The 25,905-nt window shown below is 39.4% G+C and overlaps 1 protein-coding gene across 2 annotated transcripts in view; it reads left to right on the top strand.

The window, feature by feature from the left end:
* The window catches only part of unc80 (unc-80 homolog (C. elegans)), a 61,632-nt gene that overhangs the window by 32,441 nt on the left and 3,286 nt on the right, over positions 1 to 25,905 (top strand). Inside the window, exons 28-63 of one of the 2 annotated variants that reach the window (XM_084424833.1) lie at positions 531 to 631; positions 717 to 917; positions 1,383 to 1,490; positions 1,611 to 1,749; positions 2,810 to 2,991; positions 3,173 to 3,304; positions 3,435 to 3,621; positions 5,925 to 6,053; positions 6,863 to 7,006; positions 7,109 to 7,209; positions 7,295 to 7,381; positions 8,376 to 8,559; positions 8,649 to 8,743; positions 8,859 to 8,948; positions 9,068 to 9,169; positions 9,384 to 9,564; positions 11,381 to 11,646; positions 11,758 to 11,892; positions 12,005 to 12,143; positions 12,255 to 12,351; positions 12,734 to 12,904; positions 13,019 to 13,111; positions 15,126 to 15,344; positions 15,462 to 15,662; positions 16,734 to 16,857; positions 16,933 to 17,058; positions 17,333 to 17,456; positions 17,839 to 18,045; positions 18,131 to 18,315; positions 21,219 to 21,384; positions 21,658 to 21,837; positions 23,253 to 23,400; positions 23,586 to 23,642; positions 24,374 to 24,452; positions 24,536 to 24,653; positions 25,576 to 25,778. In XM_084424833.1, the coding sequence (XP_084280959.1) occupies positions 531 to 631; positions 717 to 917; positions 1,383 to 1,490; positions 1,611 to 1,749; positions 2,810 to 2,991; positions 3,173 to 3,304; positions 3,435 to 3,621; positions 5,925 to 6,053; positions 6,863 to 7,006; positions 7,109 to 7,209; positions 7,295 to 7,381; positions 8,376 to 8,559; positions 8,649 to 8,743; positions 8,859 to 8,948; positions 9,068 to 9,169; positions 9,384 to 9,564; positions 11,381 to 11,646; positions 11,758 to 11,892; positions 12,005 to 12,143; positions 12,255 to 12,351; positions 12,734 to 12,904; positions 13,019 to 13,111; positions 15,126 to 15,344; positions 15,462 to 15,662; positions 16,734 to 16,857; positions 16,933 to 17,058; positions 17,333 to 17,456; positions 17,839 to 18,045; positions 18,131 to 18,315; positions 21,219 to 21,384; positions 21,658 to 21,837; positions 23,253 to 23,400; positions 23,586 to 23,642; positions 24,374 to 24,452; positions 24,536 to 24,653; positions 25,576 to 25,778 (5,201 nt within the window). Of the gene's footprint in view, positions 1 to 530; positions 632 to 716; positions 918 to 1,382; positions 1,491 to 1,610; positions 1,750 to 2,809; positions 2,992 to 3,172; positions 3,305 to 3,434; positions 3,622 to 5,921; positions 6,054 to 6,862; positions 7,007 to 7,108; positions 7,210 to 7,294; positions 7,382 to 8,375; positions 8,560 to 8,648; positions 8,744 to 8,858; positions 8,949 to 9,067; positions 9,170 to 9,383; positions 9,565 to 11,380; positions 11,647 to 11,757; positions 11,893 to 12,004; positions 12,144 to 12,254; positions 12,352 to 12,733; positions 12,905 to 13,018; positions 13,112 to 15,125; positions 15,345 to 15,461; positions 15,663 to 16,733; positions 16,858 to 16,932; positions 17,059 to 17,332; positions 17,457 to 17,838; positions 18,046 to 18,130; positions 18,316 to 21,218; positions 21,385 to 21,657; positions 21,838 to 23,252; positions 23,401 to 23,585; positions 23,643 to 24,373; positions 24,453 to 24,535; positions 24,654 to 25,575; positions 25,779 to 25,905 lie in introns of both variants that reach the window. The other variant, XM_084424832.1, reaches the window with a different exon arrangement.

Here is a 25,905-nt window from a genome sequence, read left to right as displayed (position 1 = left end):
TTTTATTTAATGTGTCTCAGAAATCTAAGCTTGTCAAGAGTTATATTGAACTATGATATTTTCCACTTTTTTAAATGTTTGTGCTGCTGTTTTAAACCTTCAGAGTGAGAGATATATAGCATATTTCTGTATGCAGTGTATGAGGTAAAGGAAGGGTGAAATTTAAAAACAAAAATAATAATCAAATAAATAAGAGCCATTTCTTTCTAAGTGAAAGCAGTACCCTCAAAAGAAAAGAACAGCCTGCTGTGCTGTTATATTTCTGATTCAAGCTAAATCTTTTTTTACCAACCTTTGTTTTAGAATTTTTAGCTTGATTTACATACAGATTGCAATAAAAATTAAATATTAAATAATTTAATGAATTATACAAGTCATATTTGGAAAGTAAATGGAGATCAGATTCATCTAAAAAGATTTGTCACAGATACTATACAAATTTGCTTATACAGATAATGGCTTTCCTGTACATAAGTAAACAAAAAATGTACAACACATTAAGAAAAGTAGTGTATGCGTTATCTGTTTAGGAAGCCCTTGGAGCGCTAGCGAGCCAAGCATTGAACCTGAAGGTCCTGGCAGCACAGGGGGTGTAGAGGACAACTACCATCGCAACATGTCATGGCTGCACGTAAGAGCCAGCATTCTGACTTTTCCCTGTGTGAACTAAATGTGAGGGATATTTGTTTATCATGCTCCTCTTTCTCAATTTCCAGATTATGATTCTGCTGTGCAACCAGCAGAGTTTCATCTGCACTCATGTGGATTTCTGCCACCCTCGCTGCTATCAGCACCACAGCCGTTCCTGCGCTCGGCTCGTCCGTGCCATCAAACTTTTATACGGAGAGACGGTGGACAGCCTGAAAGAGAACAGCGCCACTGGCAATATCAGCGGCCGTGCCAAAAAAAGCAAAGAGGTGGTTAAAATGATTCAGTGCGAGGGGGGTCTCCAAGTACAAACTAGTATTCTACAAACATTAATCTCCTAACATTATTTATGCAATTGTCATTGCAGTGTAAAGATATTCATTCCATATCTAAGTAAATACAGTTAAAGAGCTTTGGCACTGTAGAGTATGTGTTGACTAAAGGTGTCCAGGGACAACCTAACTGAGCCCTCTTAGATCAGCTTGCCCAAGTACAGAATATAATTGCTTTTTGGGTTTCACTTTATTTTTGATGGTCCCTTTTGAACATTCTGTTAACTATATGTAACGTTGTACCTACATGTCTACTTACTCTCATTAGAGTGTTAGTAGAGTATTAGTAGACTGGAAGGGTTAGTTTTAGAAAAAGTTGACATGTAGTTGCAAAGTTATTTATAGTCAACAGAATGTTCAAAAGGGACCATCAAAATAAAGTTTTGCCTGTTTTTGTTTCAGTGTTCAGACAAATCCTGCCTCCGGACCCCATCCATGAAAAGACGCCCCACTGACAGCAGTGCTGAGGGGAAAAAAGACACTGGCATGCTAAAGTACATCCGCAACCAGGTCTCTCCTTTCTGTCCACTACACAGAGAACTTTACTGGTGTACAAGCTGTTGCTATTGTTACATATGCATAAAGACTGTGAGTTAGTAGTGTTAAGTATGCTATGTTCTGTTTTTTTAGGTAATGAGCCTGTCTCCAGCCCCTCTGTCCTTGCTCATAAAAGCAGCCCCTATCCTGACTGAGGACATGTATGGAGACATTCTGCCTGCAGCATGGGAGCTTCTGCTGAGTGTGGATGAGCATATGGCTGCAGCTGCAGGTCTGTCTGGCTCCTCCCTTGCTGGGGAATCTACTCAGAGTTATTAGTTAGTTAGCCTTTGAAATGAAACTGTGACAGCGTTTTATAGCTAGGGGATTTTATTCCTATTTAAGGCATTGCAGAACTAATTTTCATTTTGTAATGTATGTACCATGTTCCAAATCATAGTGTGCAGCCTACTTAGTATGTATTTTGGGCACTATTAAAGTCACCATGAAAAAACAAAACAAAAAAACATTTTTGCAATATTTATTATAAATAATTTATCCATGCACATTAATATTTTTTTAATTCATGTGCATTAATAATCTTTAATCAAAATAAATTAATCTCCCTCTTGCAATGACATCCCTTCTCTTTTTTTGATGACATGTTTACTGGCACGAGGACGGGACAACCTGTCATTCACATAAAATCACAGCACTAGCAAATGACAGCAATCCATTCAATTCTGGTTGGACAAAATCAAGTCCCACCATACATTTTTTTCTTGTCCGAGAAGTTTCACTTGGATATACATCACAATAGGAAAGAACAGACTACCGCAACTTCACTTTCATGCCAACTTTAAATTTTATTATAAATTAAGCTTTACATGACTAAAGCTTAATTTTAACAATATTTTATATAGGTATTTTCAGTGCTTGGAAAGTATCAGTAGAAATTAGTTATATTTAACTCATTAGTTAAAATTCTATAAGTGCTATACAAATAAAATCAAATTATTCATATAATGTAACTAAATATATTCTAGGACACCTAGGTTCCGTGTATGCCTTTTTTGTGCTGATAATAAGTGTATCAAATTGTGCTCTTATAATTGTGCTAATTATAAGAGTATCAAATGCAGCAACATCAAATTTTGCTGCAATCTGGAACTGTAAGAGTTTGCCACACGTGGCTGTTGACATTTTGGTTAGGATGTTAAATATATAGAATGTAGACAGCAAGACAACTCCCTAGGGTTTGGAAGGGAGCAGGTATATGCTTATCCATCCATTTCTTAAATGGGCTCTCTCTATATACAGTACATTAATTATTATCATACAAACACACACAGCTGCCCTGTTCCTGCTGTGCGCGGTGAAGGTGCCGGATGGAGTGACCGAGATGATGATGGCTGAATTTCAGCACCAGGAAGCGTGTCAGAGAATTAACTCCATTTTGAAATTCTACACTGTCTGGAGATTCCGTTACCAAGTGTGGCCTCGGATGGAGGAGGGGGCTCAGCAGATTTTTAAGGTATTATTGATGGAAAACCAATTTACAGTGCAATTTACTGCAGTATGCTACTTCTAATTTCTATGCATATTATTCTTTGTTATTATTTTGTTTTACATCCTTACAATATCATTATTGGCAAAATCAAAACTTTTTTTGAGTCTCTCTCTCTCTCTCTCTCTGCGTGCATGTTGTTTCATAGATTCCTCCACCCAGCATTAATTTCACGCTGCCCTCTCCTATCCTGGGAATGCCCTGTGTGCCCATATTTGACCCTCCATGGGTTCCTGTTAATGCAGGCACTGTTCCGGATGCAATTAGTGAAGATCAGTCTGTAGGTTTTCGTGGCCCACCACACCAAACATATCCTGCCTTAAGGCAAAATGGTCATGCACAGATTTTACAGAAGATATTTCCCTATTAGCCACTCATTAATTTCTTCCTCTGCTCCCTGTACATTTCAGAAATCATTCTCGGCACGTGCAGTGTCTCGCTCTCACCAACGGGCAGAGCACATCCTGAAGAACATGCAGCAGGAGGAAGAGAAGAGGAGGCTCGGTCGTGAGGCCAGCATCATCACGGCCATCCCTATCGCTCAAGAGGCCTGCTATGAGCCTACATGTAGTCCCCCGCCCGAGCAGGAAGAAGAGGGTGTGTTATTTCTGTGCTGTACTAGTTAGGGTTATATCATAAGGAATCTAATTTCCCTGATCTTTTCAGATAAAAGAGTAGTCCCACTTTACATTTTTAACTACTATGTACTAACATTTAAATGAATCATTTGATACAATACACTTAATGTGTACATATATGATTTCACACTGTACATATATTTAAAAAAGACCTGCATGTAATTACATCTGCAATTAATTGTTGTAATTAACGTTACATCTATAATGACACTGTTGACTATTCCCTTACTCCTTAACTAGTCTCGCGTAGCCAGACCTTCAGACTGACGGCAGAAGGTCTGGACTCTATCGCAGATTTTCTTGGTCAAGGACCGCCCAAGAGGACGTTTGACTGACATGTAACGCAATCAATCACAGTTCTTTTTTTTCCGCGTCATGTTTAATAATAAATATAATTAAATGATTAAATACTTATAAATTATTCATTCAAGAACGTTGTGCAAGTTTACTACAACAATGGAGCCACGAACTTCACATACTTTTGAAAATCCAGCGTTTAGTTGAGCCTAGTAAGCGCTCATTGTCACAGTTGTAAACACAACGGCTTTCTTCTTCCACGAGGGGTTTTGGCGTCACGGCATTTGTTTCCAGGTGGATCGATAAAGAACGCGACACACACGTCTCCTGGACAGCCTGTAGAATTCAACCAATCAGACTGCGACTTCAAAAACTCCTGAAGTGTTTCCAGAAAAGTGTGCCATATGCATCAGACGTTCAGCCAACGGTCTGTGGGCGTGACGTCTGAGGCTGAGACACTACCCCTTAACTAACCCTTGAACCTAACCATACCAAACCTGTCCCTAACATTTACCCGTATCCAAAGTCAATTGAGGCAAAAGTGTTTTACAATACAACATGAACACAATAAGTGCATTGTACCTGTTTTTTTATGCAAGTGTGTAGTAGTTAAAGACACCTAATATAAAGTGACAAAAAATGGTTCATTTTACTTGAAAACATACTGTAAATTTTCATAACTCAAAACCCAGTCCAGAAAAACATTGATTTTAACCAAAGACTTTAGATGTACAAAGACTACAAACTCATATTATTTATGAATAGGAGAAAGTGCAACAGGCAATATGGCAGAACAAGTTCCACCTTCTAAATAAAAGAGCCAGTCGATGATTGGTAAAGTCATAGCATCACTGCAGCTGCTGTCAGAATCTCTGCTCGCCATAGAAACAGTGTATTGAGACGCGCGCTTTGGACTGTTTTGAGACATGCGCATTGGCTGGTCCAGCCTGAAAAATGAACTTTTTTTAATGCTTGTTAACAGTTTATGGGACAGTTCATGTCAGATTGTGTTGCTGATTTGAAATATGTTATTTAAATGTGAATTCGACAAGCAGTTATTGAGATTTCAGGATTCCCCCATTCAAGTAGACAGGACTTGGTCTTGGATACCTGAAATAGCCTCTCGGTTTGAAAGTGAATTCTGTTTGAGCAATGCTTTATACAAATTCCCCTGAAATACCTGCAACTCTGCATATAAAGAATCCCAACATTAGAAATGAGCAGCTGAAATTTATTTCGATAGTCCACTTTAGACATTCTACTAACTATAAGTAACTTTTCAACTACATGTCAACTAACTCTCATTAGAGTATTAGTAGACTGTTAGGTTAGGGTTAGGAGAATAAGTTGACTTGTAGTTGCCAAGTTACTTATAGTCAGTAGAATGTATGTTGGGGGACCAACAAAATAAAGTGTTAGAAAATATTAAGCAGTCTACTAATACTCTAATGACAGTTAGTTGATATGTAGCTGCAAAGTTACTTATAGTTAATAAAAGGTCTAAAGTGGACTATCGAAATAAAGTGTTACCAAATGTTTTAACCAGGTTTAATTCCTGAACTGTTTGAGCATAGATTGTTTACTGAACGATAAAAAACTAAATTAGACTCAACAGCAAACCCACAGCTTGTGTGTAAATACCGCACGGACACTTCACGTGAATGTATTTACATAGTCTTCGAATTAAACAATCCTTTTTTTTTCTCTTTGAGAGCCAGAAAGAGAGTAGAAAGTGGTAATTAAATAATTAATAAATATATAATCTATAGATGGACTTCATAAAAATTAAAATAATAAAACGTAAATAATAAAACAATGAATGACATGACTTCTTTAGATTTTGAAACACTAATTTCACTTTAAGCCCAGTGATCAATCCTGAAATATGGGTTTTCAGAACATGTTCATAGAGATGAGCTGACTATGTGCAAATGTAATTTGTGGTATCCTCTTCTCTGTCAGTAGAAGATGTGATGAACCTGACATCACGTCGTCTGTCCGCCAGCCCTTCCTGTGCCTCCAGTAACTCTCACAGAAACTACTCCTTTCGCAGAGGCTCCGTGTGGTCAGTGCGCTCAGTGGTCAGTGCTGAAGGTAAGCTGCGTCACCTTCTCCATATTTACAACAGATTTAGGAGTAAAGTCATTAAAGGGATACTCCACTTTTTTTGGAAATAGGCTCATTTTACAACTCCCCCAGAGTTAAACAGTTGAGTTTTACCGTTTTCGAATCCATTCAGCCGATCTCCGGGCCTGGGGGTCCCACTTTTAGCATAGCTTAGCATAATGAATTGAACCGGACAAGACCATTAGCAAAATTTCTAGGCTGATATGGCTAGGAACTATACTCTCATTCCTGCGTAATAATCAAGAAACTTTGCTGCCGTACCATGGGTGAAGCAGGCGTAATGATATGACGCAGCACCTGATAATAGTCCCCAGCTCAGTAGCCTATTATCAGGCGGCATGCGCTGCGTCATATCATTACGCCTGCTTCACCCATGGTACGGCAGCAAAGTTTCTTGATTATTACGCAGGAATGAGAGTATAGTTCCTAGCCATATCAGCCTAGAAAATCGCAACTTTTAATTTTCCGTCGGTCTTTGTACACAATGTAACTACAGAAGAGTCAAGTTTTAAATAGGAAAAATATCGAAACTCTTTGTTCATTTTTTTGAGAGAGATGCTAATGGTCTTGTCCGGTTCAATTCATTATGCTAAGCTATGCTAAAAGTGGGACCCCCAGACCCGGAGATCAGCTGAATGGATTCGAAAACGGTAAAACTCAACTGTTTAACTCTGGAGGAGTTGTAAAATGAGCCTATTTCCAAAAAAAGTGGAGTATCCCTTTAATCATATTGATTTTATTGTTTGCTATTCATGTGGTTTGTTTTACCTTACAAGATGATGAGAACACAACGGAACTCACACCAACACACCACATGCTGCAGCCGCCCCAGGCTGTTTTCCCACCATGCATATGTGCTGCCGTGCTGCCCATTGTGCACCTGATGGAAGATGGAGGAGTTCGGGAAGATGGAGTTGCAGGTGAGAGGCAATGAAGAATCTTCCGACAAACCATTTAATTAACATTTTTACCCACTGTTCTTTTAGAGCCTCACACTAGTTCTTTGTTTTGTGTTTCCACAGTATGTGCTGTTGCTCAGCAGGTCTTGTGGAACTGTCTGATTGAAGATCCAGCATTGGTTCTTAGACACTTCCTGGAGAAGCTCACAGTCAGTAACAGACAGGTAAGACCACTTAAGTAGTCATTCTTTCAGAGAATAAAAGATGAATGTTTGCTGTTATATGATGAAACATGGTTATTGTTCTCAGGATGAGCTGATGTACATGCTGAGGAAACTGCTTCTTAACATTGGAGATTTGCCTGCACAGACCTCGCACATTCTTTTCAACTATCTGGTGAGACTTTAGCATGAAGAAAAGAAAACCAACCAGCAGAAAGAACCAAAAAGGGGGTTTTACAGCAATGCCATAGAAGAACCATTTTGGATTCCAGAAACCATTTTTATTTGTGCCATAGGGAACCTTATATAATATTATTTTTATAGTGTAAAGCACACTTTTCTATTACAGAAAATGTTAAAGGTTCTTCACACAAAGTACCATTTAAGAATCTTTGTTTGGGATAGTTTAACCAAAATGAAAATTCTGTCATAATTTACTTACCCTCGCGTCATTCCAAACCCAGAAGACTTTGGCTATTCTTCAAAACAAAAATTAAGATTTTTTTTAATGAAACCTGGGAGGATTCTGTCCCTCCATTGAATAAAATTGATCCAAAAAGTTCATAAAGGTAAAATAAATCCATATGAAGTCTTGTGAAGAGATACGATCGCTTTATATGATGAACGGATTTAATTTAGGCTTTTATTCACGTATAAACACAAACATAGAGCGCATCACATATGGAAAACATGGAAGCTTGTGCATGCTAGAAAAAAACTCATAGGTTCTCGTTAGAGCGCATCACATATGGCAAACATGAAAGCTCAATGTATGTGTCTTTATATGTGAATAAAAGCCTAAATTAAATCTGTACATCATATAAAAAGGGATCATATTTCTTCACAAGACTTTGATTCATACTTATTGTACCACTTGATTCATATGGATTTATTTTACGATGCCTTTATAACCTTTTTGGATCTTCTAAGTTTTGGTTACCTGGACTATTAATAGAGGGACAGAAACCTCTCAAATTTCATTAAAAATATCTTAATTTGTGTTTTGAAGATTAACAAAAGTCTGAAATGACAAAAGGGTGAGTAAATGATGACAGAATCTTCCTTTTTAGGTGAACTATCCCTTTTAGAGTGAAGGATGGAGATTCGGGGATCTCATTGTGCAGATCTGGGTCTCATATTAGACTGATATTTTTCTCATTTTTTCCAAGGTGGGCCTGATCATGTATTTCGTAAGGACTCCCTGTGAGTGGGGCATGGATGCCATATCAGCCACATTGACCTTTCTGTGGGAGGTGGTGGGTTATGTAGAAGGGCTCTTTTTCAAAGACCTTAAACAGACTATGAAGAAAGAACAGTGTGAGGTCAAGCTTCTGGTTACTGCCTCCATGCCAGGTTGCTTATTTCAGCTACGCTCCATACAGAAAATAAGTTTACTAGTGTCCTGTTCATGTTCATAACTGAACCTGTAATTGTGTGCCTAGGAACCAAAACCCTGGTCGTTCATGGACAGAATGAGTGTGACATTCCTACCCAGTTACCAGTGCATGAAGACACCCAGTTTGAAGCTCTTTTAAAGGTCATTGTAATAGCTGTAGATTTGTTCAATATGGACATGCTATCAAATGATGTTGCTATATTTTCACAATTTAACAACCTTTCCCCTTTTTTTTTGCTTAATGTCTTCATGCCAGGAGTGTTTAGAGTTCTTCAATATACCAGAGGCTCGATCTGCTAACTATTTTCTAATGGATAAGCGTTGGAACCTTATCCACTATGCCAAGGTGGGTTATAATTTTCGAACAGATCTAGACATTTCAAAAGATACATACTGGATATTCTTGGTAGCAAACACTAGAATGTTTGTATTTTGGCTGAAATTTGGTATGCATCTCTACATCAGACCTATGTGCGAGACATCTACCCTTTCAGAAGATCAGTGTCTCCTCAGCTCAACCTGGTTCATATGCTTCCAGAGAAGGGTCAAGAGCTCATTCAGAAACAGGTGTGCTTTATGAATCTCAGTCAAGGGAGAAAGTGTTTTTGCTGAACCATTTAATGGTTCACATAATGGAATTTGTGTAAGATCAAGGTCACTTTAGAATTCTGAACTATTGCTGAATCTATATAGTGTACATAACATAACATAAAAAAAAAAAACATTTCAATTAAGAAAAATATAGCACAAATTACCAATCATTTATTAAAAAAAATTTCAGGTGTTTTCCAGAAAGCTGGAAGAGATTGGCCGAGTTTTGTTCATCATCTCGCTTACCCAGCGTATGCCTGCCATGCACAAGCAATCCCACGTCTCCATGCTTCAAGAAGACCTTCTGCGACTGCCATCATTTCCTCGCTCTGCCATTGATGCTGAGTTCACCCTCTTCAATGAGCCTCTAGGTAATTGAGAAAAATAATTTGATCCTCTTTTACGTTAGCTAATAATCTTGACTAACAGTCCAACAATTTAACAAGTGGTGTCAGTTCGTCCAAAAATCTGAATATGGCAAGTTCTGATGATTTCATCCATCTTACAATATTACCTGACAATTTCAAACTCCTGTTCATTTTAATCCTTTCTAACCATAAAATTGGCATATATAACATCTAATGGTTGACTATAATCTTAAAATATATCCAAGACATCTTTATTCATTCTATTAGAAGGGCGGCTCAATTTGACTAATTCAATATTACAAGACAAGATGCTGAGTTGAATTGTAGAACAACCGAAGAAATAAAAAATAAATGCATGTTAGTGTTTTAGATTAAAGATCAGGTGGACACAGTTTTTAAAAATGCATTCATCAGCAACACTGCAACATTCCATATGAAAAGTTTTGATTTCATGGTAACTTTAAACAAAAAAAAAGAGAGAAATTATTCCATTTGTCACAGTGCTCCAGTATAGATAATCCACAGAGATAGATGATAGACGATTAATGACCAATAGCACTACACACTTACAACATAACGTTTTAACGAACAGGGAAAATCATGATAAGTAACCGTCAAATTTACCCTTCTGGTCAAATATTGCTCTGCAAACATTAATAACAGCTTTAAATTGTCAATGCTGGTAAATGACCATGTTATAAGCGGAATAATCCATGGCTTTTCGGGCAGTTCTTTGCCTCCACGTATTGCATTAAAATACTTAAATGCACAGCTAGCCGTGGATTGTTCCTTACATAGTTATAGGGCCCTATTTTAACGATCTGAAACACAAGTATCAAACGCGAAACGCAAGTAACTTTGTGGGCGGGTCTTGGGCGCTGTTGCTATTATACTGGTGGGAAAAATTACTCTTGCGCCCGACGCAAATCTAAAATGGGTTGGTCTGAAGTAGCTTCATTATTCATAGGTGTGGTTTTGGGCGTAACGTGCAATAAACCAATCAGAGCATCATCTCACATTCCCTTTAAGAGCAGGCGCGCTTGTTCCATGGCGGATTGCTGTTATAACCTACTGTCTATGGTTATAACGGCGGATTTGCCAGGCGCACGCCAGGAGTGGTTCTCGTCAGGGCCGTAAAAGACATAGAAGTGACATTGGGGATGGGAGAAACCCACCCAAATTAGCTTTGGTTAAAGAGGCGTATAATAATTTGGGTAAATGTGTAAGCTAGATTTATGCCTATTTTTTCACATCTTCATGGACACAACAATGATTTGCAAAAATGAAAACTGCTGCTTCTGTGTAGATGAGAGAATCAAAGTTTATGCACGTTGTGCACATGCTACATTATGGCCAAGCATGCACCCTTAAAATAGCATATGAATAATGCGCAACGGAATTGTGGCGGAATTGTTTTCTAAACCTGCGAAATAGCATCAGGGAACATTTGCGCCGGAACACGCCTCCTCTTTTCGCTGCGCAAGTTCATTCCCTAATTTACCGATGTGCGTCTGTCGAGGGAAAAGTCTGCTGTGCATGGGTGCAAAATAGGAATGATACATGCGTCGGTGTACAAGGTCAATTGCGCTGGGTGCAAGATAGGGCCCATAATGTGAAACATCATTAGATTTCATATTTTGTTATTTAAAATAAATGCATACCCCTTGCGCTACAGTCCTGGTTACATTTAAATAATTATGTTCATATTAGTTCATGTTTAGAAAATCTCCTTTACAGTTCTTATGTTAAAAAATGTGTGCATGTTCATGTAATACACATTATAATTAATATGTAAATCAATATATTTCCCCCTTCTCAGGCAAAGAGCTTTTTGGTTTGGACACTTTACACAAGGTCCTATGGATCAAACTGCTGGAGGAGATGTTTCTAGGCATGCCCAGTGAATACCCCTGGGGTGATGAGATTATGCTATTTCTGAATGTGTTTAACGGTGCCCTGCTCCTACACCCCGAGGACAGTGCCCTCCTCAGGCAATACAGCGCCACTGCCATCAACACAGCTGTACACTTCAACCACCTCTTCTCTCTCAGTGGCTATCAATGGATCCTTCCTACTATGCTCCAGGTTAGCAGCACACATATTAAGTTATTTTCCTCATTTATTATGATTTAGGAATGTTTTCTTATTTTTTATTATGCTTATTCGGCTTTGTGCTGCTGCTTTTCTTTGTTGAAGACATATGCGGATTATGAGAGTAACCCACTGTTGCGTCGAGGGATTGAGTTCTGCTGCAGACAGTTCTATATCCTCCACCGTAAACCATTCATATTGCAGCTCTTTGCTAGTGTGGCACCACTGCTGGAATTCACTGTAAGAGTTTTAAGATTTCATGGTTTTAACAACCCTTCATTTATACATACTGTTATTACAGTGTTATTACAGTATCATTAAACATTGAATGTATGAACTGACTTTTTTACAGACTCGCACTAGTACTGGTCTTTCGAAGGGCGTGTCTTCACAATGTCTTTTTGACCTGCTGGTATCTTTAGAGGGAGAGACTGCAGATTCATTGGATGCTCTGGAGCTGGTGAAGGCTGAGAAACCTCTCCGCTCTCTGGGTAAGATGGCACACAGGGCTCCTGGAGGATACAGGTCTACCCTCGTCCTCTGTTTTATGTGAACTCTATTCGACTTGGCTATTGCTATTGTTCTGGGTTTTCTTTTTTCAGATTTTTGCTACGGTAATGAGGATCTGGCTTTTTCAATAAGTGAAGGCATTAAGCTGTGTGTCACAGTGGTCGCTTATGCCCCAGAATCCTACCGCAGGTTTGTCACTTGCAGATTTCAATCAAATTCTTTAGAGATGTACTATATACATCTTTCATTTTAGTTTTTAATGTTTTATTTTCAATTGATTTAGACAAAACAGTATCATTTTAATATCAGCCATTTACCAGTTATCAGCAACAACATGAACGTAATTATTGACTGATAACTGGAGGATCGAAGGATATGAGAAGTCCGCTAGCAGCAAGGCGCATGTTTTTGTTGTGTTTGTAATGACATTAAATGACTGAGGATCAAACACTTTAGTGTATGATGCACATTCTCTTTTCTCTGTAACCATTTACAAATCCATTAAGATATGAAAAGTCCTGGAGTGTATTCCAACCTTTAATAAACTTGGTTTCTCTGTTTCTTTTGTCAGTCTGCAAATGCTAATGGTTCTGGAGGCTTTGGTTCCATGTTACCTGCAGAAGATGAAGGGTAACACACAGACTCTGGAGTCTGCATCTGCAGCAAGGGATGAGATTGCTGCCATAGCTGCTCTGGCCACCTCTCTGCAGGCTCTGCTCTATAGCGTGGAGGCACTGACACGGTCAGTCCCAGAACACAAGCCTTTACTGTAATTACTTACTGCTCTGAAGTCCTAGATATTCCCTGTGTCATGTATAATTTATTATGGTGTTATCACATGATTTTGAATTTCTAGACCTATGACCGCACCTCAGATGAGTCGATGTGATCAAGGCCACAAGGGAGCAACTACAGCCAACCACACCATGTCTGGAGGACCAAACACCAGGTCAGGGCAGATATAGTTGGCTTATGATGCGTCTGTGTACCAAAAAACATTATAGTATGAAGAGCATGATACAGTGTATAAAGTCATGATCAGTGTTTGAAGACCGACCATACAGTTTGACATTTCTCAAGTTTCTTCTTTTTATTGGGGCATCAGAACTAAATAATAAATTGTCACAGAGAAACTGTCCAATTTTACGTTTTTGAGACAAAAAAAAAACATATCCCTTCTCCTTCCCAACTTTTTAAAAAGGTTTTAAAGCCTACAATCATGACCTTTATTCAGAGCTTTCTGGTTCGTTTAGGCAGGAAGTTTCAGAGAAAAGAAAAGAGGAATCAGTTACCATGACAGCAGATCTGCTGCATTCTAACTCAAAGCCCTACAAGAGATAAATCTGAAAAACATCTCTTACAATCAGTGATCTTGGTATGGCTATTAATATCTGCATTAATATAGTTATCAATGAAACAGTATAACTCAAACCATCTGAATCATCCACACAGAGGGGCAGTGCAAAACATATGCATTAGTAACAGAAATTGCATTTTTATGCTGCAACCACAGATGTCGTTTGAGAGCCCAGAATTCCATAGTGAATCATTAATGCCTGTGTGCCTCACCATATAAATCTTTAAAAGTTCCCCTGTTATGCTTTTTTGGATATTACCTTTGATGTAGTGTTTGTGAAGGTAAAAAGTTGAAGTTTTAACGATCAAAGTGCATAACAAATGTGACCCGTGCTGGCAAACTTTGTTAATTTAAATTGTCGTATCATGGAAAAAAAAAGTTGAATATATATTTTTCCTATAGATATTTGGTTTTGACTTGGGTGTTTGCCAAATTTGGTGTCATTACCAGTGATTTTAAGGTATGGTTGCTAGGTGATTTTGTTTTGAAACCTTCAGAAAACTTTAACTTGATTTTTCTCAAAATTTACTTTGTCGACTTCAAAACGGGTGTAGCTCATTAATTTATTTTGCCTGATTCCAACAAATCATACATCATTTGAAGTTTTTTTTGTTGTAAATTTGCTCATTGGAACTCATTTTGCCAGCACGTGTCACAAATTGAAATTGAGTTATTGAAATGAGTCATCAGTTATTTCAGTCTTACTTCCTGCTCAAACCTACGTAGATTTGTAATAAATTTGCATAACAGTCACCTATAGTCTTCATTGGCTGCCCATGAACAATGTGTACTTTGACCCGCCCTCAAACACTGCAGTTGTAGCCGAGGTCTTGAAGAATTTGTTTTTGACAGATAAAGATAATGTTTTCTGTGCTGTGAAAGTAAACCTATTTAGCATGCACCTTGCAAGGATGAGGACTCTGACTTGAATTGATAAGCTAAAACTGATGCCATCGTTGTGCTGAGGAAGCCTCCGGAGCTGAAATTCAAATATGGTAATGGGCATTTTGATTCCGACATGCGCAGTCTGTGATCACAACAGACTGACCCATCTGACCAATCAGTGTAGAGTAGGTTCTTGGAAAGGAGGAGTTTAGAGAAACTGAATCCTTTATCGAACCGTTTCAGACAATGAGAAAAGATCTAATGCTGCAATGATAAAATGAAAGTGTTTTTTGACCTTGGATGTATGCAAACCTATTGTAGGACACCTCCAAAACAAAACTAGGAACCTTTATAGCATAATGGGGGCACTTTGCAAGTTTTACTTGCAGATTTCATTGCAATAAGTGTCACTCAGCCTCAATTTTATTTCATGAATTAAAAAGGATACCTTCATCAAATAATTGTATTTGGGTCAATTTAACTAAATATCTTATGTTTTGTTCACTCGAAACAACATTCTCATGTCAGCTTCCTACTTCACCCAGTTGCTGTAGAAGAAGGTCACTTGGCACCATGCTGACACCTACTGTATATTGTTACTATAGCAACCCAAGTAATATAGCAGAAAATGACCAAACTTCCTGAACACATAGTGTCTATTGATATGGTTAAAAAAAAAAAAAAAAAAAAGCAATTATTGCTGTAATTTGACTCTTTGCAGGGATAACCTGCACCTGCTGGAGGAGGGTCAGGGTATACTGAGGGAGGAACTGGACGAGCGCATCGCCCGTGAAGAGTTCCGTCGCCCCCGCGAGTCTCTGCTTAACATCTGCACGGAGTTCTACAAGCACTGTGGTCCGCGCCTCAAAATCCTGCAGAACGTGGCAGGAGAACCCAGAGTCACTGCTCTAGAACTGCTGGACATCAAGTCTCATATGAGGTGAAACAAAAGCTACCTAAAGAAGTTTGAACATTCAGTAGTAATTAAATGTCCACAGCATTATGGAGCAAGCGAGTCATAGCATGCATCTATAACTTTACCCTTTATGTTCTACAGACTGGCAGAAATCGCCCACTCCCTTCTCAAATTGGCCCCTTATGACACACTGACCATGGAAAGCCGAGGGCTGCGCCGCTACATTACAGAGATGTTACCCATTACCGATTGGTCGGCAGAGGCCATTCGTCCCGCCCTCATCCTCATTCTGAAGAGGCTGGACCGCATGTTTAACAAGATTCATAAAATGCCCACACTCAGGTGCGTTCACCCTCAGGCTCTGTGCACCAGGTATGTCCTCACACTGATCTCTAGCCCTCCACCATCTGTGTTTCTGTCTGCTCTGGTGGGCCTTATCAGTGGTATCACATCTCTGAGATGTGATGGATGGCTGCTGCTTTTGTGCTTTGGTGTTGTGTTTGTCTTCCATTGTCTCCATTATGGTTAGTGGACTAAATGTTGTAAAGCAACAAGTATGTCTAATTATGCTTTATAAAACGGTTAGTTCCAATCCTTGATTCTGATTGGTCAAAAGCTGTGTTTTATTCACGATAAAACACAGCTATGACCGCTTCACCCAACGGTTCTATTTATCACTACACAACACCCCTAGCAACCACTCTTAGCAACTTAAACATATGTTTGATCTCATTGATATTGTTCATTGAAGCTAGAGTAGAGATTGAGTAAGCGAGTGTACCTGCATTTACAGTAGACATTTTGCTTCAGGTCAGTCCTATATTCATAATAAAAAAATCTGTTTGGATGTCCGCTGAGATATCTTGTCCTTTTAACAGTTAAGGGGTTTTCCCGTGCCCTAGTCATTTGTCAGTTCACAAGTTTGAGTCCTTTCAATGTAAAAGTCTTCACTACTGACTGAAAAGATTTATGTAACTTCTGTTGCTGTTTACGGTCAGGGACTATTTTTTCAAGTGGAAGGAAGGCTTTTAGTGATTTTACTTCATGCTAGTTGCATAGATACATATTTTTCGGCTTTAATATTTGTATTGTGTGGTAACCGTTTTATAAAAGCAATAAGGTACGAGAGGCTGCGCTGTATCGTGAATAAGTCACGGCTCAAGGGGTTGCTTCGCGTTGTGCCTAACAATGCCCTTCAGTCATGACTTATTCACCATACAGCACAGCCTCTCGTACCTTATTGCTTGCCTTACGTATCTTGCTTAAGTAATTTGTGTAAATACTTTTAGTTTGCTTATGTTTGTGAAATGTTGTATTGTTACTTTAGGTGCTCCATAATTCAATGACTAGTGGTAGAAAACATGATATCTTTGTTGATTTCTATCTTGTGATCTCTGTGTGTTGTTTTTGCAGGCGGCAGGTGGAATGGGAGGCGGCTAGCAGTCTGATTGAAGGGATTTGTTTGACACTTCATCGGCAGCCAATCATCTCCTTCCTCCCTCACCTGCGATCTCTAATCAATGTCTGTGTCAACCTGGTGAGTCCCAAACACCTGTTGCTGATTATGCTCTGTGTGATATGTATGTGTTTACATATAGATGTGTGTGTTAAGGTGATGGGGGTTGTGGGGCCGTCTAGCGTGGCAGATGGACTTCCCTTGTTGCATCTGAGTCCGTACCTGTCTCCTCCCCTTCCCTTCAGTACTGCAGTTGTGCGTTTGGTTGCCATGCAGATCCAGGTATAATCTATTCCTTCCTAAGGAAATTTCGTTAGCACTTTATTTTACAGTCCTTTTCTGCATGCACATACTATGTACTTATAGTAATTACAAGAACTGGGTAATAACTAGGTACTGACCCTGAACCTACCCTTAAACCTGACCGTAACCCATGTAGTTGCCTTTTATTACCATTACTATTTTACAACCATTATTCTAATGTGCATTTCAATTCATTGACATATTTTTTGCCTGCATTCATGGGCATATGTTTAATGTCTTCCTCCAATTCTAGGCTTTAAAGGAGGACTTCCCGCTCAGTCATGTGATCTCCCCCTTCACCAATCAGGAGAGACGAGAGGGCATGCTGCTTAACCTCTTGATTCCATTTGTATTGACTGTGGGCTCGGGAAGTAAAGGTCTGCCTCAGAGATCAAACAGAACCAGGAACATTTAGGGACAGTTCACATAGAACGCATTTTTACATTCCACTGTACATGCTTTTCTGTTGTTTCTATGTAAACGTTGTAGACGCATTTGTTTGACCATTGCTCTCGCGTGTTCTGCCTTTTGTAATGTCTTGTGCATGACACGACGATCTAGAAATGCGGCGCTCATGTTAAAAGATGTTCAACTTTTTAAAAACCCATCTCTAGACGTTGCATGTTTTTTTTCCACTGACCTGCCTCTGCAAAGCTTTTAACTGCAAAAACGCATGTGTGAATGGCCCCTTAAATATGCTCAAAGAGATAATGCGATTGGATGAAATTTAGAATATGTTTGTTTGTTTTCCTTTCACAGACAGCCCTCATCTGGAACAACCGGAGGTTTTTCTCCTTTTGCAGACAGTCATTAACATCCTGTTACCTCCACGCATCATCAGCACCTCCCGCAGTAAGAACTTTGTTCTGGACGCATCCCCTGCCCACTGCTCCACCCCAGGGGACACTGGGAAAGACCTGCGTAGAGAGGGACTGGCTGAATCCACCAGCCAGGCAGCTTATCTTGGTACTAGAGCCTTAGAAAGGAAACATTTCATTTTAAAAATGTGTTTATATATTTTACATAAATATTTTAAATCTGCTCCCTCTAGCTCTGAAGGTGGTCTTAGTCTGCTTTGAGCGACAGTTGGGTAATCAGTGGTACAAGCTGAGTCTACAGGTCAAGGAAATGGCTCTGCGTAAAGTCGGCGGTCTGGCTTTTTGGGATTTTATTGACTTCATTGTTCGCACACGGATTCCGATCTTCATTCTACTACGTCCTTTCATACAGTGCAAGGTAAGAGATTTTGAGGGTATGCACTACCTTTCTGAAGTTTCTATTAGTGGTTGACCAAAACATGTTTTGTAATGGCTGATGCCAATGGGCTATATATATAAATCAAATCAATACTCGGTGTGACAACCTTTGGGTTTAAAACAGTTTTTGTCCTCGGTACACTAGTGCATAGTTTTTCAGGTGGCTTTCCAGGAAGGTTTCTTCAGGCGTCTTGGAGATGTTGCCGCAGTTCTTCTGGATTTAGTCTGTCTCAGTTTTTTCTTTTTCTTCATGTAATCACAGATAGATGGTGAGATCAGGGGCCTCATTTATAAAACTTTGCGAAGGATTTGCGTCAGAAGTGGCATACGGATGAAACATAGGACGTGCGTACGCACAGAAATATTCGGATTTATAAAACCGTGCGCACGCACATCCTACGCAGTTTTCCCTTAATAAATCACAATCAATTCTAAATGTAGCGCAGCTTTTGCGGCTTCATGTCACGCCCATAGTTGCCCATAAATAGTCCGTGAAACGCCCACAAGTTAATATTCATCGATTGTGAAATCATGGCAAACACAGAGAGGAAAACCAAGAAACGTAACTTCACTCAATGTGAAGTAGAAATTATCGTTGGTGAGGTGGAAAAGAGGAGTAAAATGTTGTTTGGAGGGCACAGTGTGGGCATTACTAATGCCAAAAAGGCACTTGAGTGGCAAAAGGTTGCAGACGCCTTTAATGCTGCAGCCTCACAACCTCGGACCGTGGCCGAAATAAAAAAGAAATGGTCGGACATCAAAGTCTTCTTGCTGTCTGAAGATGCGTTCACTTCGAATCCTTCCATTTGCCACATCTTCTAAGAGCGCAAGATCAGCCATTGTGTGTCATTATGCATTGTGATGGCATCATGGCATTTTATTACCATCCATTTGATTGCATCTGAAAAGCTACAGATCCAATGTGTTATGAGGATGAATTGCATAACATGCCAATATTATTGCAGAACATATTTCACTTTTCTTTTTGCAAATATGTGTTAATTTGCATTTCTGTTGTAATCTTCGTTTGATTTTGTTTGTTTTACACTGCAGATCGATCAAACGGGATTTTGTGTAGGCTGTTAATTGTAAGACTTGCTTTGTGAAGTCTTCATGTTATTTATGAGAGGCAGTATTGCCATTTCTTTTACACAACGGTCTAGCCTGACTACGTCAGACTTCGTACTTCCGCTCAATTTCAGTTCGCTTCTGTACTCAGTCTGAGAAATCGACCTGTCTTTCAGTTTTCCTCCGGCCTCAAAACAGCCGGCCGATCAACGAACAGAGAGCGGGCTGAGAGCCGTGACGTAGACGCTGATTGTACCGTGGATGCGTAGTTTTACTTCACATAATCTGCAAAAGTCGTTCACAGCCATGTTCAGTCCGGTATTTCGCTCGATGGTTTTGTTTTCGCATCATACATGTGTTTACAGTTGAAGTTCAATGCGGCTGAGTCGGCGCATAACACACTTCTTAACCAAACGTTATGTGATTGGCTTACGGGTAACCAATGATTTTAAACTTCAGACAAGAAGTTTGCTTTTTATAAATACCAATTATTGCGTAGAGAGCGGCGTACACCTTCTTTTGTGCATACGCAACGTTTATAAATGAGGCCCCAGATCTCCGTGTGGATCATACCGGCTGTTGTCAGACTCCTTGTGCATACAAAAATCTCACTTGATTATTACAATTAATTCCAAAAAGAATGTTTGGAAATGTAAACTGATATTTCCTACTGACACACTACAGCCAAATATATAAATAACTGACTTAAAACCTTTTTTTTTGTGTGAAGATACTAACTAAGACTATACATATATGCATAGTTTTGTCACATGACTGTCGCAAAACATCCATAGAAATGCAGCACAGGCCTGTCAAATTTCAATCTTCAATTGAAAAATCTTCAAAAAAAAAAAAAAAAAAAGATATGTAAACAAACTGCAAGTTTTGAGCACTTGCAATCCATAAACACCACCTGCTGCAGAATTTTAATCACTAAAACAGCGAAGTCCTTGCCAGAAATCCACTTCTGCAATTTTTACATAGCTTGTGCAGAATCCCTGCCCTTATACTGCCACCAGCATGAAAACGTACAAAAGTACAGATTATATGAATTTGCAATCTGGGGTGCGTTTCCCGCACAACAACATGACTCTACCATAGTATGATGCATCGTTTTTAATGAATCCATTTGAGATCTAATTAATGCTAGATTTTTTTGCTGTGAATTACAGACATGGCACATGAAGACTAATAGCTACTCTTTTTTTTTTTTGCTTTATTTCCAGATTCAATCATAGGCTCGTTCTTACATACTCGAGCACGTACACACATGCGTACTCTTCAAAAACAATGCTTTAAATCTCTTGACAAATTAAAGGACCTTATGACATTGGTATGTATTCAAAATGAAAGATATAGATTGTATAGAATGTCAGTTTGCTTATTTTGCTCAAGGTAAGGATTTATTTGCGTGACACATGCCATGCAAACCAAGAAAATATGCTTCTAACCACAGTTTGAGAGCTGTCATTACAACCACACAACTTTGTGTCAGAGCAAAAGTGAGTGCTAATTAGCTAATGTTAACTAGCTACCTAATGTTGACCTAACACAGGCTTGGTTAGTGCAAATGAATGAACAACTATCCAACATTTTTGGATAAAACAAACCTGGTAAAAATAACTGGCAGGCAGCAGAAGAAAGCCTTGTTTTGCCCTTCAGGTGGACGTTCCTATAAAGATATCAGCCTTGGTGATATGATGGTCAACCACTAGTTTATATCTCTGATCTCTCTGATCTATCTTCTGCCACTTTTCTTTCCTTGCTTCCATAAAGTTGATGCTCATGAACAAGTCCTCATATCTCTACTTTCAGCTGTTGACCCAGCCGGCTGAGTCTCAGGAGGAGATCACAGCCCGTCACCATATTGCAGAGCAACTAGAGCGTCGTTTCATCCCACGTTCCCTCTGCAAGAGCTCTCTGTTTGCTGAGTTCAGCAACGAGCTCAAGATCCTGAAAGAGGCTGTGCACAGCGGCTCCGGTGAGAACTGGCTTAATTGATATACAGCATTACTTATAAATCAAAAGTTTACCTACCCATCTGTCAGGTTTTGTCACACTTTGTTAACCCTGGGTCATCCTTAACCATGGGCTAATCATGTTTCACAATGGTCCTGCGTTTGTAATTCATTTTACTCAGATTTAACCCGGGGTTAAAACTGGACTTTACCCAGGGTTAAGAAAGACATTAACCTAGGATTAAATGTAACGTGAAATGGTTTTCTGTCTATCTCTCCCCCTTTTTTTTATTTAGCATACCAGGGAAAGACTTCCATCAGTACTGTTGGCACGTCCACCTCTGCATACAGGTTAAGTCTTGCCACCATGTCTCGCTCCAACACTGGTACAGGAACTGTCTGGGAGCAGGAGAGCCAACCCTCACGCCAGCCCTCACAGGATACACTCAGTCGTACCGATGAGGAGGAGGAGGAAAGTGTGTAATTCTTCTTCTTTAGTTTATGCTTAAAGGCCTAGTTCACTCAGAATTTTTTTATTTTATCATCATTAACCCATGTGTCATTACTCATTACAAATCACATTAACTTTCTTTCTTCGTAACGTATTTAAACCTGTTGATTGAAAAGATTTGACTTAAAAGACCAGTCTCTGTTCATAAATATATATGTGACGTGTATATATGACCAAATTTACTACTTTTATGGTGCTTTTATGTACCATCCAAATTGTTTGTAGGCTAATTGCATGGAGAGAAAGAAACTTTCCTTCAAAAGAAAGAAAGTCATGTAGGTTTAGAGCAACACAACCATGGGCGTAGCTTGCAGGGAGGTGACTGAAAGATGCTACTATGTAGTTTTACAAGTAAATGATATGTTCATCTCAAAAGTAAATATGCATATAATGTAGGTATTTTAATAAGTTTTGAATTATTTCGTAAATAAATTTAAGAAAAACGTACTAACTTCTCCCCCAATCTCATTTGTGTAAGTTGTTGTCTTGTGATGAATCTGCATTTTGCTGGATAACAGCCCAGCAGATGGTGGTGTGGCGCAATGGATAAGACACATGCCTTTGGTGTGAGAGACCCGGGTTCGAATCCACTGTGAGACACCAATGTGTCCCTGAGCAAGACACTTAACCCCTAGTTGCTCCAGAGGCGTGCGACCTCTGACATATATAGCAATTGTAAGTCGCTTTGGATAAAAGCGTCAGCTAAATGAATAAATGTAAATGTAAATGTAAAATGTAAAAATGTAAATGTAAATGTCTGTTTTAAAGCAGAGGGTGAGTAATTCTTGACTCCTTTATTTGCTGAGAAGTGTTTATTGCACGCTAGTTTAACATTGGCAAAACAGACTCATGGCAGCCCTTACAAGTAATTTGCATGCTCTCTGTACTCATAGTATAAATCACTTAAATATTATTATATATGGAGTTACACGGAGTGTGAATATGTAGGTTTACTATAGAAAAGCTCAAATGTGACTAAAATGGTGACTGACTAAAGCGACTGGCACGGTCTGCCCCAAAAAAACCCGACCCCCCAAGCTCAGATGTCAAGCTATGCCCATGGACACAACGATGAGTAAATAATGGTATGGATGTCAAAACTAGTATTTTTGTAATGCCTTCCATTAAATGGCATCATGAAATTCAGTTGTGTTATTGTGAGTAGTGTTACTTTTAATGTAGATTATTTTAATCAAAGATGTCATTTTAAAACAGTCATTAATGCTAAATTATTTAGCGTGACCTGGTAGAAATTATTTAATGCAGCATGCTGAGTTTAATGTAAAATTGATGGGTTTCATTGCTGAGGAATTTTAGAAGCACTTGCCAATGTTATTATTACTGAATGATCCATATTAACTCTTACTCTGTCATTTTCAGATGACTCCATTAGCATCCCCAGCGTGGTAAGTGAGCACGAAGCTTTCCTCCCCAGGCTCATTTCCCAGCGGCGTTTCTCCAGTCACGCCACGGGCTCAGCCGCCACTCAGCCTGAACCAGGCATAAGCACCATGCTGCCCAGTCACAGGTAAACAAGCACCCCACTTCAAAACTAAAGCTCATGTAGACTGAAAGCAACAGAAACTGTCTATAACAACCTTATTTATCCAATCTTACCTTATCTTTCCCTTTAAGAGGGGGCTGATCTACAGCTGGGGGGTTGCATGTCTCTCTTATTATTCCCCTAATCTTGTTCCCTGCCCAACTCTACAGTGAACCCAATGTGCTAGATGAATCCCAGGGGCTTCTGGAGGAGGGTAACCTGTCTAGGTACAGTGTCACGGCCCTGTGTGTGCAGTGTCTCACCGTCTGTGTGCCGGGGCTGGGCCTGCCTTCCCTGTTCATCACATCCAACTTGAATTGTCACTAGGATCTCTCTCTCTCTTTCTCTTCTCATCTTCTCCAAGTCACTGTTTCTTCCTGTCTCTCTCTCTCTCTCTCGGCAAGAGACAATGATGCCCGTTTACGTATTATCACTCTGTGGTACTCATGTCATCTCCAGTGATCCTCATGGTGTCATGGTGTCCACTCATGTTTCAGGCTTTTTGCTGCTCAAATTGGAGTTCCTCTTTGGGGGGCCAATCTGTGGGGCTGGGGGGGTTTGGTCTAGCAGGTTTAAAGTGGACAATTAGACATTTAAAAATGCGTTTTCTGATCTGCCATCATATGAAACTCACAAATTCACTTATTGCCAGAAATGGCTTAGTTCAAATGGGGGGTTACGTCCTGCTCACACTGCTATACCAGCTTCTCTATTCCCCTTTGTTTTTTTGTTGATGATATTGCAGGTTCTGACCTGTGATTCATGCTTTCTGATTCGTCCCTGTCCCTGTGTTTGATTGGTGGAGGGCTATGGACTGATGGGGATTTGTGGAAGGGACACATTTCCTCTTAACTCTCCCGTTTATTAGGAGGATTTAACAGGGATTGTGTTCAGCTCTCCAAGGAGTTCAAGCTCATCCGCTCTGTTTGTGTGTCTTTCCCTTGGCTTTATTCTGCAGGGTTGCCAGTGTGCAGAGTGAACCAGGACAGAATCTGCTCATTCAGCCGCCTCTCGGTCGGAAGAGAGGACTTAGGCAGGTGAGCTTTCAGTCTTATTTATAATCTTATTTGTATTCGGTGTATTGTGTTAAGGCATGAAATTAAGGCGCTGTGTCTTGTAGCTGCGGCGACCCCTGCTGTCTATCCCGAGGGTGCAGGACGAGTCTCGTGGGCGTCAGGGAGCCAGACTCTCAACAACCCGCAGGAGCGTTCAGCCTAAGAATAAACCAATCGACAGAGGTATGTTTGTATGACTACATGAAAAATGAAATTAACGCCTATGATGCTAATGTGCACAACATTTGGCATATTTAACCCTGTAAGGCCTGATATATAAAATAATAATCCAGAAAATAAATGTAATCATCTAGTCTATTGAGTCTTTTGACTAAATATATATAGCATGTATAAGAATGTTAAAAAAAAACATTATTATGAACAATAATTTAAATAAAAAAATTGGTGATAGCAAAAACATTGTTGTAGTTAAGATTTTAATAATGACAGAGCAGGCTGCATATATAAAAAAGTACAGATCAGTACTTTTCTGATATTGTGGTGGGCATAGTATATTTAAAAAAAACATACCTCAAATACCTACTGTGTAATTTAGTACATTTTCAATGTGATTTTTCTATAAGCAATGAAATCTACCTAATGTCTATAAGTTGCTTAATATTCATTTTGAGATATCAATATATTGCAATACTTTGTCTGAGCAAAAAGTGAAATAATAAATATGCCAATATACATATTCCAATAAATATGGAAATAATATTGAAAGTTCTTCTACTTCCTGAAGAGCATTAATAATCCACCAGGGGGCAGAAGATATGTAGTAGGTCATATAAAAAGGTAATTTTGGAAAAGCATTGGTCACATTTAGGATGTAGAGGCCTTAGAAAGCCATGTATCAAATTTAATTAATATGGTATAGGGTTTATGACATCAGCTCAAATGGCCACTACGAGAATTATATATGGAAGAGTCTGTAGGGCAAACAGTAGTGCTTGCTTGGTGCTAACAACACCAGTGTTATGGATTCGATTCCCAGGAAATCGCATGCACTTAAAATGTACACCTTGAATGCAATGTACGTCACTTTGGATAAAGGTGTCTGCCACATGCATAAATGCAAATAAATCTCTTATTTTTTCCTAAGTACATGGTGACCAAAAGAGGTCTGTGACTTTCACTGAGACCCAGGAAGCAGCGGGCAGATCTCCCACTGCCACTGCCAGCCCCAGCAGTGGCCTAGCAGGGGTCACAGAGGTCGGGAAGCTGAGCATTGACTGTCCTTCCACCGCATCTGAGTCCTCATCACCTAGCATCAAAACTGCTCAGCACAAACCAGCATTGCCACAGGTCTGATTAAGAACAGTGTTCAAATGAAAGCTTGCAGAGTTGTTGGGTTACACACATTCTTAGTTTAAAATGACACGTTGATAAGCTCTAGTTTGAAATATACATGAAAAGTTTGGGTGCATTGAGT

This window comes from Rutilus rutilus (assembly GCF_951802725.1).
Source record: "Rutilus rutilus genome assembly, chromosome: 12".
In the NCBI taxonomy this organism is placed as follows: Eukaryota; Metazoa; Chordata; class Actinopteri; order Cypriniformes; family Leuciscidae; genus Rutilus; species Rutilus rutilus.
The sequence above is the reverse complement of the archived record's forward strand: the minus strand, read 5'-3'. Positions and strand labels throughout refer to the sequence as shown.